This window comes from Protopterus annectens, chromosome 1.part1 (assembly GCF_019279795.1).
Source record: "Protopterus annectens isolate FY-2018-M chromosome 1.part1, PAN1.0, whole genome shotgun sequence".
NCBI classification, from domain to species: Eukaryota; Metazoa; Chordata; order Ceratodontiformes; family Protopteridae; genus Protopterus; species Protopterus annectens.
In genome coordinates, this window is record NC_056726.1 from 1,892,785,263 (window position 1) to 1,892,803,702 (window position 18,440).

Below are 18,440 nucleotides of genomic sequence, written 5' to 3' on the forward strand. Positions count from 1 at the left end.
AGATATTGTTGCTGTCAAATTTGCTGAAGTTTTCTGGATCTAAGGAGTGAGAGATCGTGACTGAGAACCTCTAATTTTCTTGCATTATGGAAATTTTTTTGTTTTATTAGTGATGTTAATATCTGAAGTTAACTACGATCATTCCACTGCCAAAGAAACCTGTCATCCATATTCTCAACAACTACTGTCCAGTAGCATTTACTTCAGTCATCATGACGTGTTTTACAACAAATGGTTCGGTGACACATCAAGCATAGTCTCCCATTTATCTCAGATACACACCAGTATGTTTACAGAGCAAATAGAACTAAGGAAGATGCCATCTCTACTGCCTTACACACTGCACTTTGTCATCTTGAGCAGCAGGGGAGCTATGTGTGGATGCTCTTTGTAGACTTTAGTTCATCTTTTAACACAGTTATCCTGGATAGACTGGCTACTAAACTCTCTGGCTTAGGACTTTCAGAATCTGCCTGCCATTGGATTAAAGACTTTTTGACTAATCATCCTCAGATGGTTAGACTAGGCCCTTACCACTCCTCCACTCTCAGGATAAACACAGGTGTCCCACAAGGCTATGTTCTGATCCCCCTTCTGTATACTCTTTACACCCTTGACTTTGTCCCCTCTCAGTCTACTAATACCATCATTAGGTTTGCAGATGACAGCGCAGTAGTTGGAGTTATTTCAGGAGGAGACGAGACAACATATAGAGATGAATTCAAAGAGTGATTGCACGGTATACTGAGAACAACCTTGCCCTGAACTCTGCCAAAACAAAAGAACTCATAATAGATTTCTGGTGGCACAATGCAGATCACAACCCAATATACGTCAATGGAGACTGTGTGGAAAGGGTTCTTGCCTTCAAGTTTCTACGTGTACATGTGGCAGATCATCTCTCTTGGTCCATAAACACCATGGAGGCAGTCAATAAGGCATAGGAAACACTCCATTTCCTGAAGATCCTCAGGAAAAATAACCTGCAGGAGAAGCTGCTTTTGTCTTTTTACCACTGTTTTATTCAAAGTGTGCAAACATACCGCATTTCCACATGGCACATCAACAGCTCAGAGACAGACAGGAAGGCACTTCAAAGGGTCATTAACTCTGTCTAGAACATCATTGGCTGCTCACCACCCTCTTTTGAGGAACTTTTCAGCTCTCACTATCTCAGCAGGGCAACCAACATCTTGAAAGACTCTCCTCACCCTGGATATCATCTGTTTGAGCTGTTGCCTTCTGGCAGATGATTCAGGTCCATTCCATCTTGGACAAACAGGCTTAAGAACAGTTTCTATCCCAGAGCTATATGTGAACTGAACAATGCTAAATGTTTACACTCAGTACAGATAATAGCCACTTGCACTATAAGGTATATGTTTACATTCCTGTGCACCTTAATTCATTCCTTTCATGTGCAATATACACAAGTGCAATAACTTAGTTGTATACTGCATTGCATTGCATTCTATTGTATTGTTTGGTATTGTATTGTATTCTCTTATTTATTCATGTTCATTATATGTCCATGCACCTTTAGGAGGATTGCTACAAATTTCATTGCACTTGTGCAATGACAATAAAGGAATCTTATTGTATCTTATATTATCCAACAAAACATTAACTTGTGCCAAATACTTCAAGATTCTGAATTTAGTCTCCCTCACATTTTGGTAATTTATTCCATCATTGCCAGCTATTGATCCCCTTCAATGTCACCTGAGGACCCCAGTAGTTGCCTTGACATGTTGCATTCTATCTCTAATAATCTCAGTACCTTAACAGTAAGTGACTTCAATTATCCATCCATCAACTGGGAATCTTGTACAACTGGAAATACATGTATCCAGTTTTTCTCAAATTTCATTGATGCTAATTCCTTTAATTAAATTGTCAAAGTGCCCACAAGAAGGTAAAGTACACTTGCCCCTATGAATCCTAACTTTGCCAACACACTTACTAGTACTATCCCCCTCCTTCACCGTCTCTCACCTGCACTGTCACATTTACCTTCAAAATTAGTTTCAAGTGATCCATAAATTCAGCTACATTCAGGAATTACTCCAGTGGCAGCCTTGAAAACTATGTGAGGCCCCTAAGAAATTTAGAAGTGCTTTCTCCCATGCTGACCTAATTTTTAAAGACATCTTATTCATCCATCATTTATGGGGTCTGTTTCAATCATCTCAACCAATGTATAGATAACTCGCTGTCTATAAGGCATAAGTATTGTGAGAATTTCAGATGAAACTTCAGGTGTAAACCCTTATGGTAGAACTGTATACGGTAAACCTTATAGCATAATGAAAAAATGATATGGTTCTTAAAAGGCATTTTTCACAATCAGTCACATCGAGGCATATAAACACATCTACAGGAATCTTAAATACATAATCTGGAGGAGTAAAACTAAATATGAACTGAAAGTAACTAACAGGTATTAGAATGACCACAGAACCTTTTTTATTCAAAAATATTTAAAGTATTACTCTCCTTATATGATTACTAAACTCCTATATCTTTTGCTACTAGTGACTGATGATACTTTCCCCATATTTATTTTTATCTTCACTTGTTGATACTGGTACAATAATACTGATTAATATATCTCTGTTTATACCACTCTGATTGAATTCATTGAATTCTGCTTTAATGTATATTTTCTGTATATATTACTGTAATCAAACAAACTAGATTCCTGCTTTTATGTATATATTCTCTATATGTTACTATATTTACTATCTGTAACACTGTTTCTACTTCTGTACTAATTAATGCTTATATTTTTTCTGCATCTTTTTGGAGCTTTTCTCCCCAGGCCTCCACTGAAAACACGCTCTTTTAGGCTCAGTGAACTTTCCCGGTAAACAAATGCAATAAAATAAATAAACAAATAAAATTACAAGTCATGTACCACAATGCAACAAAGCTGAAACATATGGCAGTACATATATTCTTAACAAAGACATTGCAAATGTCCTGTCTTAAAAAAGTTAACTCAAGTGCTTCCAATCAGTTATTCCCAATATGAGGGTCATGCTGCTCAACGCTAGAAGTCTAAATCTCAAAATGCACTCACTCGAAGCACTCCTTAAAATGTTGAACATCGCCATTTGTGCTGTAACAGAGACCTAGTTCAAGGCAGCAGAAAGCACACCTACACTACCAGGCTATAACGCATTCCACACCTTTCGGCCTCAGAACTTGGATGGAAACTCCAAAGGCAGTAGTGTTTCCATATTCATAAAAGATGCGCACACCTCCAGACTGGTAGCCCAACATAAAGCATCAGAGATACTTCAGGTGCAGCTAAGATTGGGTAAGACAGAGATTCAGGTCGTAGCCTGTAATAGGTCCGCAACCATGTCCCAAGACTCACACTACACATTCCTAAGCACCCTGGAGAATATTAGGGTCCAACCTAACACTCTCATACTGGATGACTTCAACTACCCCTCCATTAACTGGAAAAACCAATATAGTTGCCCAGCATTTACTGGAATTCATTAATTCCAATGCCTTGGACCAGCTCATTCTTACCCCAACTAGAGGTAACAACATCCTTGATCTGGTCATTACTAACATGGACAACTGTTGCTCTACACCAATAATCAACTTCTCCATGGTTAGATCCAACCACAAACTAATCACCTTGGAAATCCACATCCCCCTCCCCCGCAAAGGTAACCACCATGAAAAACGTCTCCAAAGCTAGCTTTGGGCTCCTATAAACAGAGGTGGCTAACTTCACAGCACCCATGCTAATAGAGAATAGTTGCATGACCGTGAAATCATACACCAATGCACTGTATGAACACGTACACGAATGCATGGATCGCGCCACACCCAATAGAACCAAGACGCTTTCCTCCAAAAAAAGAAGCCAATCTGGTGGTCCCCTGCCATAAATAAACTCTACAACAGAAGGAGGAAACTGATGCAGAATAAGGTGAAGTCCCAAGACTGGAAGAATTCCCTCATCAGCCTCAATAAAAAGTTGAGTTCCCTCATCAAATCCTCTAAAGCTAGCTATAAAAACAGAATTGCAGCAGATAGTAAAGACAACCACAAGGCCTTCTATAGTTATGTAAAGGATCTCCATGGCAATACCCAGATTTGCTCTGAGCTACTGCACAATGGTATCTCCTATACTGAGAAAACAGATATTGCCAATATACTGGCCGACAGATTCAGTGCCAGTTTCACCCCTCCCCCACAAAGGACCAATCACAATACCAGTAGATTGCCAGGTACCCAGTATTACTGCTGCACAGGTTAAAACAGGACTGTCCAAGGCCAAGAATACAGCTTCTATGGGACTTGACAATATCCCTGGCTGTGTTCTACATGAACTACAGAGTGAACTGGCACCTCACCTATGTGCCCTGTTTAAACACAGCCTCACCTCAGGCTTTGTCCCTACCGAATGGTGCATTGCTATAGTCATCCCTCTCCACAAAGGAGGAGCAACTACAAACCTTGGAAACTATCGCCCCATTCACCTGACAAGTCTGATATGCAAAGCTATGGAATGCATCATCATGGACCTAATAAACAAGGATATAGGGAATCTCCAAACTCTGGATTCCACACAGTTTGGTTTTGTGAAGGGTAGATCATGCCTGCTCAACTTGGTTGACTTCTTTGAGTCAGTCACCAGAGCTGTGCATGAAGGCAAGGTGGTTCATACAGTCTACCTTGATCTGGCCAAGGCCGTTGATACTATCCCCCCACTCAGGAATCATAGAAAAACTCACTAAGCTAGGCATCAATCCCTATATCACTAGGTGGTTTGCAAACTGGCTCACAGATAGAACCCACAGTGTGAAAGTAGCTGACTCCAAGTCAAACAGCTGACCAGTTATGAGTGGAGTTCTATAGAGATCAGTTTTGGGTCCTCTCCTGTTTGGTATCTACTTCTCAGAAGTCCAAGCCAACAAGAAGGGACTCTGGCTGACAAAGTTCGCAGACAATTGCAAGTTGGGAGCCATTATTAACTCCCCAAGTGATGTTGACATCCTACAGAAAGGCCTTACTGAGACCAATGACTGGTGTCAGGACCATGGCCTTAAGCTCAATGCCAAAAAATGTGTCTTCACAACCTTTGAGAAAAACCCAGTTCCCATGAATTACCACATCGATGGTAGTCCACTGAACACAGAAGGCATTATAAGCGCTCTGGGAACACAGTTTGACAGCTACCTCTCTTTTGACTACCACATTGCCACTGTGATCCGAAAGTCCTTCCATGTGGCACATCTCATTACTAAGGGTTTTGCATCCAGGAAGAAAGAGGTCATTGTCTCCCTTTACTCTTCCCTCATTAGGCTAATCATCGAGTACAGTGTCCCATTTGGCATGTACCTCACTAGACACCTGCAACAACTGGAGAGGTCACAAAAGTACCTCACAAAGAGGATCCTGGGCCTTAAACACTTGTCCTATATGGACAGACTCAAAAAACTTGAACTATTCTCTGTCTCATGTCGCCTACTTAGAGGCAATCTCTGCTTGACTTACAAAACCATGTCTGACCCAGATCTGTTAGAAATGCTACATCTAAAAAAATCCCAATCCCTCTGCAACACACGCTCCAGAGACCTCAATCTCATTACCACAATCAACAGAATGTGCTGAGGGACAGTTTCATAACACAGAGATTGCCCATGCTATGGAATAGACTTCCCATACATGTCAAACAGAGCACCTCACTGGCCTTCTTCAAGAGAAATCTTGATGAGTGGATGTGAAATAGAAAATTCACCCTGGGGTCACTCCAGTGGCTCTACTCGACAGAGGCACTGGGAACTAAGGTCGGGTGGCAAGATGCCAGGGTAATCCTATGGGCTAGGCTTGTAAAGGCCCAGGGCCATTAATCTAGTACACATCTATGAACCTATGAAAACAATCAACACATGACTAAAGAAATATGTATTGTCATTATGTAAATATTGGGGAATGTGCTTTTTTGCTTTACTAGCATAGATTGCAAACTAAAATATAGTATCATACATACAAAAAAAATCATTCAAATCGGAAGTATACAATCACTTTTTGTTGCACTGTGCATAGTCTGAAAAATCTAAAACTTCATTGGAATGACATCTGAAGATAATAACTGGACTAAAATGTTATAAGGTTGACTGGATACAAGAAAGATAAGAATGAGCTTAGGGCTCTATGGAGATCCAGAGTACATAATATTTGCAAGTATTACATTTTATTATGAGGACAGAGACAAAATAGCTTAACGTTTAATTTATTCAAACTCTGGGATTAAATTATGGAATTAAGGAATCTACAAAAAATAAGTTCTACGGCTGGATCTATACTTTCCCACTGAGTCAGATATGGAATATAACACAACAAACTTATGTTTTGCACATCAGGCCTCATGATTTACAAAGTGCACAGTGCATGCCATTACAGCTTTTAATAGACTAAATCAAGTTGTGGGCTCCATCACTAAAATTAATTTTTTTATCAACACTATACAATGAAAATGAATGCAATTGACAAAATGGATGTATGTTAAAACTACCAAAAGAAATGTAAAAAGTAGTTCTGCAGGGAGGAAAGATCCCTTGATTATCCCATCTCACTTTTGGTGGCTTTCCAATGTGTACCTGATAATTATACACTAAATCATTGCTGAGGAAACGCTATGCCCAAAGGAGTCTTCATGCCAATTTATAGACTAAGAAGTATAACAGGTCATGAGATGAACACATGGAACTACTGTGTCACAAGAATTGTTTTTCATGTCATGTAATTTGTGAACAGCCTGGAAAAAAGGCTTTAACTGGCATGCACATCATTTTTCTTTGACAGGCACACATTTTATATCTGTTGACGTAAGCCATTTAATAAGATGTTCTGCCATACTTGACAATACTAGGCACAATCTAATGAAAATGCATATATATGTTTCATGCTAGAATATCAAATCTGCAGATGTAACATGGTGTGCAGCATTCATTTTCATGGTGAGACCTATTTAAGTTACAGTAATTTACCACCTGAATTTGGTTTAGTTCTGCTAAATAACTTTAAGGATATGGCTGTGAATTTCAAGCATATGTCTGTCTCCATGTTCTGGTATTACCTTCTGCTATCACTGAAATTTCACCTGGCATATCTTCAGTTTAATCTAGTTCAGCTAATTTATGCAAAATTTGCATATGCACCTGCAGGCATTTACAGTAAAGCAATGAATTCTCTGTGTGGCATTGAACTCTTTTATGTTGTCTTTATTAAAGAACTAGGCAATTCTTTTCTCTGTACTGAGGGAGGCAAATTATTATTGAGAAAAGTGGACTGCAATGCTTTTTGAGCAATCCCATTTCATACTGTTAACACTTATAAAACAAAAAAAGAATACTGTATGAAAAAAACTAGTGTACTTTGTAACAATACTTACATCAATATAGTTGGCATTAATGTAATCTGAATTGGAATCACCAAGTAAAGGATGAAGCTTAACCCGATGACGATCATCTAAAAATTACAAGCAGAAGAAAATTGTTATTATGACATGCATTATATGTCCTAAATCAGAATCATCAACAGTTATGCAAGATTACAACAATAAATGACAAATGTCACTATGAGACATATTGTTTTGAAAACAAAAGCCCCTAATTTTGAGCAACAACTTCTCCTCACAACAAATATTAATAAAAAAAGTGATCTTGGTAGTTCATACTGCTTCATAATTTCATCTTCGGCATGCATCTCTGAGTAATCTCACTGCATTCTCACTTCTCTTCCTTTCAGTTCTTAATTACAAAGGAAATATCTATTTGATTGGTTTTCTCTCAGGTATTAATAAGGAAAATTGTCTCATTTTATGACACATATGTCATTCAGTTATCTCATTCCCTATACCACACACATGAAGAACCCATATATTTCATTAAAAGTACATGCAGATCATATCAACAATAACTGTTAATCCTCTGAAATCCTTTCTACAATATTTGATGGGCTGTGCAGTCATCTTTACTTGACCATTATTGGCTGTGCAGTCATCTTAACTTGACGATTATTGGCTGTGCAGTCATCTTAACTTGACCATTACACTATGTTTATTTAGAACTAGACAACACATTTGAAACTACTGATGCTAAAAAAATATTCTTGGTATTCATATTTTCATATTGTATACCATTATCAGATATTATCACATCTGAAATTGCATTCCAGAAAACATGGCTTTTATCCCATTGCTCATGTCACTGAAGTAGTTATTAACAATACCAATTTAAGAATACTTGCATAGTAATCAAGAAGGTATAATACACAGTCTTGATATTGAAACAAATGTACTCCCACTTTACTCTATGGTCTATATGGAAATGGTTAATACATTTTATCTTTTCTCTGATTATTTGTTAGTCATTTACATCTCAAACAGTACACCATAAATTCTTGCTATTTTCACTGACATACCTGAACATACAAGATATCATAAGTTACTAGTGAAATCCATGCAGAATGCAAACTCATTTAAAATACAACTAAAATTTCACCCATAAAATCAAAGGATCTGCTCCTGTAGATGTCCAGGATAAATGCCACAATTATCTTCTGCTTGCCACATCATCAAACCAATTCTCTTCATTCAGAATCCTATGTCCCACAACTAGTCTTTGCCAATAATTAAACAGTTCTACGAGCATATCTCAGACATATTCATAGTTTTGTGACACTGTTCAACCTCATCTCTATACTTGTGATATAAACCTTATCAAATCTATATACCTGCTTTATACTTCATCTCCTAACTACACTATTAACATTTCCTGCCCTGTCATTCTCTCACCCTATGTTTCTTGAATTTCTAAGCACTCATCACATAATCTATTATCTAGCAGGCAAACCTTTTAATACACCTCACCAAAATATGCAATGTTCTACATCTACTAATGAAGAAGTATCTTTGATATTGTAATAGCAGTCTCTACTTTCATATTAAGGTAATTTAACTAGCAAAAGCATGTATAACTGTAAATGCATTGTAATGTACTTAATGCCTGTTAATGTATATTACTGATTAGATATTTAAAAATGTAATATGTTGAAGTTTTTCATTCTGGGCCTCCACAGAAAATGGATTTTTGACTAAACCCAGTGGCCAAGCCCAGTAAACAAAACAAAAATAAATAAATAAATAAATGAGCTCCTTCCTTATAATTCCCATTACATAAGTGTCACTTATGAATTCTTATTAGCATTAATTTGCTTAGCTGATGAAGCACTATCAATATACTGCCTCAGACATAAAGACTACTGTGCAATGGTTATCTTATTTAGATAAACACAACTCCACTCTTTTCATCACATTAGATATCTTTTCTCTTATAGCCACTTCTTAAAGCATCTGCATTTATAGATCATCCTCAGTACAATGCTGAAACTCTTTTCTTTTCAGTCCAATGCAACTGGGCAATCATCCAGCTAAATTTCAGATCATGACCTAGAAAACTCTTGCTGCTGTGCAAACATAAACAAATTCAACACATTTGCAAAATGCACACCTTAGCTGGGCTTATATTCACAAATAAAATTCATGATTGCATATACGAAACAATAATTTTCTACAGTTTTTGTGTTGCCTTGTACAATAGTTTCTTAAATGTGTTCTGTAGTGGATTATAGTAAATTTCTACTAACCCTTTTCTCACCTAAGTTAATTAATGGGATTTTCACAACAATAGCCTATGTCAGACAGCTCTTTTTCTCTCTAAGCATACATTCTGTCATAATATAAGAACCCTGGAGCCACAAGCAATGACTTTATGTTTATGCATTATCACTGGTCCAGTTTCATTCTGGCTAATAGCTACTGCTAACGTCAATTACTTATTCACATAAACATATTTAAGCAAGGATACCTCTACTACTAAATGTTTAAGAATTAAAAAAAAATGCTTTTATGTGGTGTACCTCAATACCCTTCCATACTGTTTACCAGTAATTCATGGCAATCATAGGTTCATAGGTAGGTACTAGGCTATGTGCCCAAAGGCATTTAGAATCCTACCCAGAATGTGTTGGCTTTCACTGCCCCCTTAGATTAGTTCCCTGTCCCTCTGTCTAGCACAGCCACTGAAGTGATCACCAGGATAAATTTTCTGTTTCCCATCCACTCGTCAAGGTTTCTCTTGAAAGTGCAAGCGGGCAGCTCTGCCTAATATAGATTAGAATCTTGTTCCAAAGCATGGGAAGTCTCTGGGAAAGGAATCTATCCATTCAGCACGTCCTATTTATTGTTGTGGTGAGGTTTAGCTCCCTAGAGCTCGTGGCTTGAGGGGATAAGGTTTTCTTTAGGTGGAGCATGTCCATCAATTCTGGGTTGGGCATGGCCTTCTATGTCAGGCAGAGATCACCTCTGTGCAGGCAGTATGCAACCAAGTACAGCTGGAGTTTCTTCAGTCGAGCTGCATAGGACATCTGTTTGAGGCCAGTGATCCTCTTGGTGAGGTACCTCTGTGGCATTTCCAGCTGTTGCAGGTGTCTTGTAAGGTACATACCAAATGGGGCATTGTACTCTATGATGGGTCTGATGCGTGATGAGTAGAGGGGCACTGCACTGCATTTATGTACTGTTTTATACTGTTTTAACATTACTTAACTGTAAACTGTTTTTTCATACTGAGAGTTGTATTTTCTGTTTGTAAGTGCTCTATCCGAGCTTTTCTGTGCATTTTTGTCTGTTTACAGTTAAAAGCATTCTCGAGTCTGCTCCTTGATCTGTTTAAAACTTTCATTTAGTGGCTACAGCTAGGAACTGTAATAGTGTGCATTACTATAATTGCATTTTTTATTTTAATTACTAAATTGTAAACTGCTTTTTCATACTGAGACTTGTATTTTCTCTTTGTGGGTGTTCTTTCTATGCTTTTAAAGTGAGGTTTCTGTGTTCTGCTCAGGTGGCATAATCTTGATAGAGGCCTGTTGTCTAGGCTGGTAGTTTTGTTTGCGTTTCCTGTGTTTCTGGCAGCCATTTTCTGCTGATTGTCTTCATTATTCTTGAGACTAACAAGGCCTCCTGACCTTCTGTAGTACGAGTGATTGGGTAATAGCAGGGGTTGAGTAGTAATCTTATCTTCCAACTCTTCCATTCTTACTGCTATATAAACCCTGTGTCGTATAAAGGTTCTGCTTTTATTGTCAGGCTCTGGATTGCACTGCATAAGTGGAAATTCCTTAAGATTCCAAGAGCAGGATAAGTTATTTCTTACACTTATTTCACTGAACTGCACTTCTGAAACGCTTATAATTGTGCTATACAGTTGATCTACATTTTGCACTGTTATAAAGCTTTTTTTATTGTTTCACTGTATTTATGTACTGTTTTATACTGTTTTAACATTACTTAACTGTAAACTGCTTGTTCATACTGAGAGTTGTATTTTCTGTTTGTGAGTGCTCTATCTGAGCTTTTCTGCACATTTTTGTCTGTTTACAGTTAAAAGCATTCTCGAGTCTGCTCCTTGATCTGTTTAAAACTTTCATTTAGTGGCTACAGCTAGGAACTGTAATAGTGTGCATTACTATAATTGCATTTTTTATTTAAATTACTAAATTGTAAACTGCTTTTTCATACTGAGGCTTGTATTTTTTCTTTGTGGGTGTTCTTTCTATGCTTTTAAAGTGAGGTTTCTGTGTTCTGCTCAGGTGGCATAATCTTGATAGAGGCCTGTTGTCTAGGCTGGTAGTAGAGTAACAAGGCCTCCTGACCTTCTGTAGTACGAGTGATTGGGTAATAGCAGGGGTTGAGTAGTAATCTGATCTTCCAACTCTTCCATTCTTACTGCTATATAAACCCTGTGTCTTATAAAGGTTCTGCTTGAATTGTCAGACTCTGGATTGCATTGCATAAGTGGAAATTCCTTAAGATTCCAAGAGCAGGATAAGTTATTTCTTACACTTATTTCACTGAACTGCACTTCTGAAATGCTTATAATTGTGCTATACAGTTGATCTACATTTTGCAGTTATAAAGCTTTTTTTATTGTTTCACTGCATTTATGTACTGTTTTATACTGTTTTAACATTACCTAACTGTAAACTGCTTTTTCATACTGAGAGTTGTATTTTCTGTTTGTGAGTGCTCTATCTGAGCTTTTCTGTGCATTTTTGTCTGTTTACAGTTAAAAGCATTCTCGAGTCTGCTCCTTGATCTGTTTAAAACTTTCATTTAGTGGCTACAGCTGGGAATTGTAATTTTTCCCATCCACCCTCCCTAGTGTTGTGTGTTCTTATACTTGGTGGCTTTGCAGTTGCCTGCCTATACTGTATATTTGATCTGTGACACTCTTCCCAGTCTAATGTCATTAGTTCACTCAATCTAATAGAGAACATTTGTGAAGGCCAACACACTCAGAATCTTAACGTTGAATTAACATCTATTCCAGCTTTCTCCATTTCCACTTTACTGGAAAAAAAAAATTCTAAGCTTGCTTCCCCCCTTTCCTGTGGCAGGTCAGATATGGATTTGCTGTGTCCAGGACTGTTTGTGAGCTCCTAAGCCCCCCCCCACTTAACTGTGGTCAAACTATTCCTGGCGCCATAAAGTCTGTTCTTCAAAATTTACCTTGCAACTAGCCAGCTTTTCAGTTTTAGCACTCATCTGTTTCTTTGATCTCAGCACTTGTTCAGAACTCACTGTAAGCACTAAATAAGTTACAAATTACTACAGCACACAACTTTCCTCATTTGTCTAGAGGAAAACAGTTTTTAGTACTTAATAAATAAGCACCTATTCAGGCATGTCTAAAGGTCAGCTCCCAGTGTTTTCTAGTGTCTACCTGATGAATCTGGGCATCTTGGGACAATGCAGCAATTGCCCCATGTACACAGACAACCCTCTCCTCCTACCACCCAACACTATGACCTCATCACATAGTCCCTCAAAACCTACCCACCAAAACACACACACAGAAGCACAAAACACACACCTACATTCGCGGAGGCTATCAGTACAAATCTGCCCAAACAACAGAGACCTCCAAATCAGAAATGCAAGCAACCTCCACCCCCCCAACACAACCCAAATGACACATAGCCCACATACTCAGTGTGCCACTCAACTACAGCCCATAAGGCATAACGTACCGAACACTCTAGTCATAGGTGACTCTATTGTCAGGCACACTGATGTTCCACTCACCAGGCTAAACAAGGAAAAAGTTACTGTCAGCTGCCTGTCAGGTGCCAGGATCCGCCACATAATGCACGCACTCAGGTCACTCCACAACAAGTACAGATATGACTTTGTCATTGTCCATGTTGGTGTGAATGACCTGAGACGTACCTCCCTGGACTACATGAAAAGAGACATGGAGGAGCTCTCTGATCTTGTAGCTCAGGTCGATATGACCCTAGCCCTGAGTAGCATCCTGCCATCACCCAGAATGATACCACAGTACAAGGACAAAATGATTGACTTTAAAAATTGGCTAAGCTTCTGGTGTCATTCTAAGGGAATCCAGTAACTGTCTGCCTGGGATGACATGATCAACAGATCACGCTGCTTTGCCAGAGATGGCCTGCACCTGTCGTCCTTGGGATTCCGGATACTGGCAAAGGCTCTTGAGACCTCTATAGTGCCTTTTTTAGGCAAGGTTCAAATGACAAATTCGCCACCATAACAGGTACAAGCAAGCAAAATCTGAGGGTAATGCTACTCAATGCTAGAAGTCTAAACCTCAAAATGCACTCACTCGAGGCACTCCTTAAAATGGAGAACATTGGCATCTGTGCAGTGACAGAGACCTGGTTCAAATCTCCAGAGAGCACCCCTGCATTACCAGGCTATAATTCATATCACATCTTTCGGCCACCAAACAAAAACCGAAACACTAAAGGTGGAGACATGTCCATATTCATTAAGGATATCCACACCTCCAGGCTAGTTGCTCAGCATAATGCATCTAAGATTATCCAAGTTCAACTAACTCTGGGCAAAACCGCAATCCAGATTGTAGCTTGCTACAGACCCCCCACCATGCCCCAGGATTCCCACTCCTCTTTTCTTGATACACTGAAAAATATTAAGGTACAACCCAACACTCTAATAATGGGTGATTTTAACTACCCTTCCATTAACTGGAAAAACTACTCATGTGCCAACTCTTTTGCTCAACGTTTTCTGGAAATCATCAATTCCAATGCTTTGGATTAACTTATCCACACCCCCACCTGGGGCAGCAATATCCTAGACCTGGTCATCACCAACATGGGTGACCGGTGTTCCACACCAGAGGTCAGCTCCTCGTTGGTCAGATCCGACCACAAGCTAATCACCCTAGACATCCACATCTTGCTCCCGCCCCCTATTAGGAAAACAACCGTAAAAAAATTCTCCAAAGCCAACTTCACGCTTCTTAAGACTGAAGTGGCAAACTTCACGACACTCATGCAGATGTACAATAGAGGTACGACTGCTGAATCCTACACAAATGCACTTTATAAGCACTTACATGAGTGCATGGATCGTGCTATCCCTAACAGAACCAAGATGCTATCCTCCAAAAAAAGGAAGCCAATCTGGTGGTCTTCTGCCATAAACAAACTACAACAGAAGAAAGAAACTGTTGCAAAAAAAGAGTAAAATCCCACGATTGGAGGAACTCCCTGGTCAGCCTCAGTAAGAAGCTGAGATCCCTCATAAAATCCTCCAAAGCTAGTTATGAAAACAAAATTGCCACTGATTCTAAAGACAGCCGCAAAGCATTCTATAGCTATGTCAAAAATCTCAATGACAACACTCAGATCTGCTCAGAGTTACAGCACAATGACACTAAATATACAGAACCAACTGATATTGCCAACATCCTGGCAGATAGGTTCAGTGCTAACTTTACCCCCCTCTCACCCCCTAAAGGGCCCATCTTTATACCGGAAGATTGCAAAGTTCCTGTAATTATGGCTGCACAGGTAAAAACCTCACTTTCCAAAGCCAAGAACACAGCATCCATGGGACCTGACAACATCCCAGGCTGCCTTTTACATGAACTACAGAATGAACTGGCACCCCACCTAAGTACCATGTTCAATCATAGCCTCACCTCAGGCTTTGTGCCCATTGAATGGCACACCATGACAGTTATCCCACTCCACAAAGGGGGGGGGGGGCCACAACAGACCCCAGGAACTACTACATTAGCCTGGCGAGCCTCGTCTGCAAGGCCATGGAACATATCATCATGGAACTCATAAACAAAGACATTGGAGATCTCCAAACTCTGGACCCCACAAAGTTTGGGTTTGTAAAAGGCAGATCATGTCTCCTAAACCTAATAGACTTCTTTGAAGTAGTCACCAAAGCCATAGATGAGGGTAAGGTGGTTCACACAGCCTTTCTAGATCTCGCCAAGGCGTTCAACACCATCCCCCACTCTGGAATTATAGATAAACTCACTAAACTAGGTATAAATCCCTATGTCACAAAATGGGTTGCCAACTGGCTTAATGACAGAACCCACACTGTGAAGGTAGCAGACTCCAAATCAGACTTCAGACCAGTGACAAGTGGAGTACCACAGGGTTCAGTCCTGGGTCCTCTCCTGTTTGGTATCTATTTCTCTGAAGTACAGGCTAACATAGAAGGTCTTTGGCTAACTAAATTCACAGATGACTGCAAACTAGGAGCCATAATTGAAACTCCTAATGATGTGGACATTCTACAAAAGGGCCTCACTGATACAGATGCCTGGTGTCAAAGACATGGTCTCAAGCTCAATGCCAAAAAGTGCATTGTCATCCCCTTTGGTAAAAACTCTGTACCCATGAACTACCACATAGGCGGTAGTCTACTTAACACCAAAAGTGTGATAAGAGACCTTGGGACACAGGTGGACAGTAGTCTCTCCTTTGATAATCACATCGCCATAGTGAGTGGTCAGGAAATCCTTCTACATGGCACACCTCATCACAAAAGGTTTCTCATCCAGAAAAAAAGAGATCATTGTTCCCCTCTACTCATCACTCATTAGACCCATTATAGCGTACAATGCCCCTTTTGGTATGTACCTCTCAAGACATCTACAACAACTGGAAAGGCCGCAAAAATACCTCACAAAGAGGATTACTGGCTTCAAACAGATGCCTTATGCAGACCGTCTCAAAAAACTCCAGCTTTACTTCATCGCATATCGCCTACTCAGAGGTGATCTTGGCCTAACATACAAAGCTATGTCAAACCCAGAGCTGTTGGACATGCTCCACTTAAAGATATCCCAATCCCTCTGAGCTACACACTCTAGGGACCTAAACCTTGTCACCACAATAAACAGAACATGCTGGAGGGATAGATTCTTGTCCCAGAGACTTCCCATACTCTGGAACAGACTACCTATCTATGTCAAAAAGAGCTCCTCATTAGCACTCTTCAAGAAGAATCTTGATGATTGGATGGGTAATAGGAAATTCACCTCGGGGATCACTTCTGTGGTTCTGCTTGACAGGGGCAAAGGAAAATAATTTTCTTGGGTGGCGAAAGCCAGGGTACCTTTTTGGCTAGGCTTGTATAGGCCCTAGGGCCAATAGACTAGTACCTACCTATGAACCTATGAACAACGACCTCTTTTGATGTGGATGCAAACACTTTTGTAATTAGGTGGGCCACATAGAAGGATTTTCTAACCACTTTGGCAATGTGATTAACAAAGAGAGATTACTATCTACTTGGGTCTCCAGATCCCTTATTACATTTTCTGTATTTAGGGGACAACAACTTATGTGGTAGTTTGTGGGTACTTTGTTATTTCCAAAGGGAATAACCATGCACTTTTTGGCATTTAGTTTGAGGCCATGATTTTGACACCAGGTAGCCGTCTCAGTGAGACCCTTTTGGAGGATGCCTGTGTCAATCGGTGAGTCAATTATAACCCCTAGTTTGCAGTTGTTTGCGAACTTGGTCAGCCACAGTCCCCCTGTGCATGTCTGTACCTCTGAGAAGTATATGCCGAACAGGAGGGGTCCTAGGACTGAGTCCTGAGAAACGCCACTTGTAACCGGTTTAGAATTAGACCTAGCTCCGACAATTCTCACCATGTGGGTCCTGTCCGTGAGCCAACTGGCAACCCATCTTGCGACATAGGGATTTATGTTCAGGCTGGTGAGCTTGTCTATAATACCAGAATGGGGAATGGTGCTGAAGGCCTTTGCGAGGTATAGTTAGGCTGTGTGTACCACCTTTCTCTCATCTATAGCCTTGGTAACTGTCTCAAAGAAGTCCATCAGGTTTAGGAGGCATGATCTGCCCTTAACAAAGCCAAACTGGGTAGGGTCCAGTGTTTGGAGGTTCCCAATGTCTCTGTTAATGAGGTCCATGATGATGCACTCCATAGCCTTGCAGACCAAGCTAGTCAGGCTTATGGGGCGATAGTTCCCAGGGACTATTGTGGCTCCACCTTTGTAGAGCAGAATAACCATTGCTGTGCACTACTCTATGGGTATGTAGCCTGTGGACAGGCTGAGTTTGAACAGTATGTTTAGGTGAGGGGTTAGTTCATCTTTGCGCTCATGTAGGACGCAGCCTGGGACACTGTCCAGTCCCACTGATGCTGTGTTTTTGGCTTTGGAGAGGGCTATTTTAACCTGAGTGTCTGTGATTTCAGGGGCTCTACATTCTTCTGGTCTGGTTATGGGCCCTTTTGGGGGTGAGAGGGGTCTGAAGTTTGCACTGCACCTGTCTGCAAGGATGTTGGCAATATCGGTTGGATCGGTGTATTTTGTGCCATTCCGCACTAACTCTGAGCAGATCTGAGCATTGCCACTTAGATTCTTGACATAGCTAAAGAATGCCTTGTGGTTATCTTTGGAGTCCTTGGCAATTTTTCTTTCAAAACTAGCCTTGGAAGATTTAATGAGGGATCATAGTTTCTTGCTGATACTGATCAGGGATGTCTTCCCTTCTTGGGATTTTACTCTTTCTTGTACTAGTTTCCTCCTTCTATTGTATAGCTTGTTTATGGCAGGGGTCCACCAGACTTGTTTCCTTTTCTTAGAGGAGTGAGTCTTGGTTTTGCTTGGGATAGCACGATCCATGCATTCTTGTAGGTGCCCATAGAATGCATTAGTAAAGAATTTTGCAGCTTGGACAGCGTTATCCTTTAGCTGGGGGCTTTGAAACTTTCCACCTCCATCTTAAGTAACGTGAAGTTTGCTTTTGAAAAGTTTTTTACAGTGGTTTTCTTCTCCAGGGGTGGAAGGAGAATGTGGATATCCAAAGTGATTTGTTTATGGTCAGATCTAACCAGCAAGGGGTTGACCTCCGGTGTGGAACACCGGTCGCCCATGTTGGTGATGACCAGGTCCAATATGTTGTCACCTCTGTTGAGAGTGTTGACCAGTTGTTCCAGGGTGTTTGAGTTTATAAATTCTAGGAAATGTTGGGCAAGGGAGTTAGTACTTGAGTAGTTCTC

At 40.1% G+C, this 18,440-nt stretch overlaps 1 protein-coding gene across 1 annotated transcript in view; it reads right to left on the minus strand.

The window, feature by feature from the left end:
• The window catches only part of PTPRU (protein tyrosine phosphatase receptor type U), a 4,710,560-nt gene that overhangs the window by 994,318 nt on the left and 3,697,802 nt on the right, over positions 1-18,440 (minus strand). Inside the window, exon 19 of the mRNA XM_044089740.1 lies at positions 7,424-7,500. Within this exon, the coding sequence (XP_043945675.1) occupies positions 7,424-7,500 (77 nt within the window). The remainder of the gene's footprint in view (positions 1-7,423; positions 7,501-18,440) is intronic.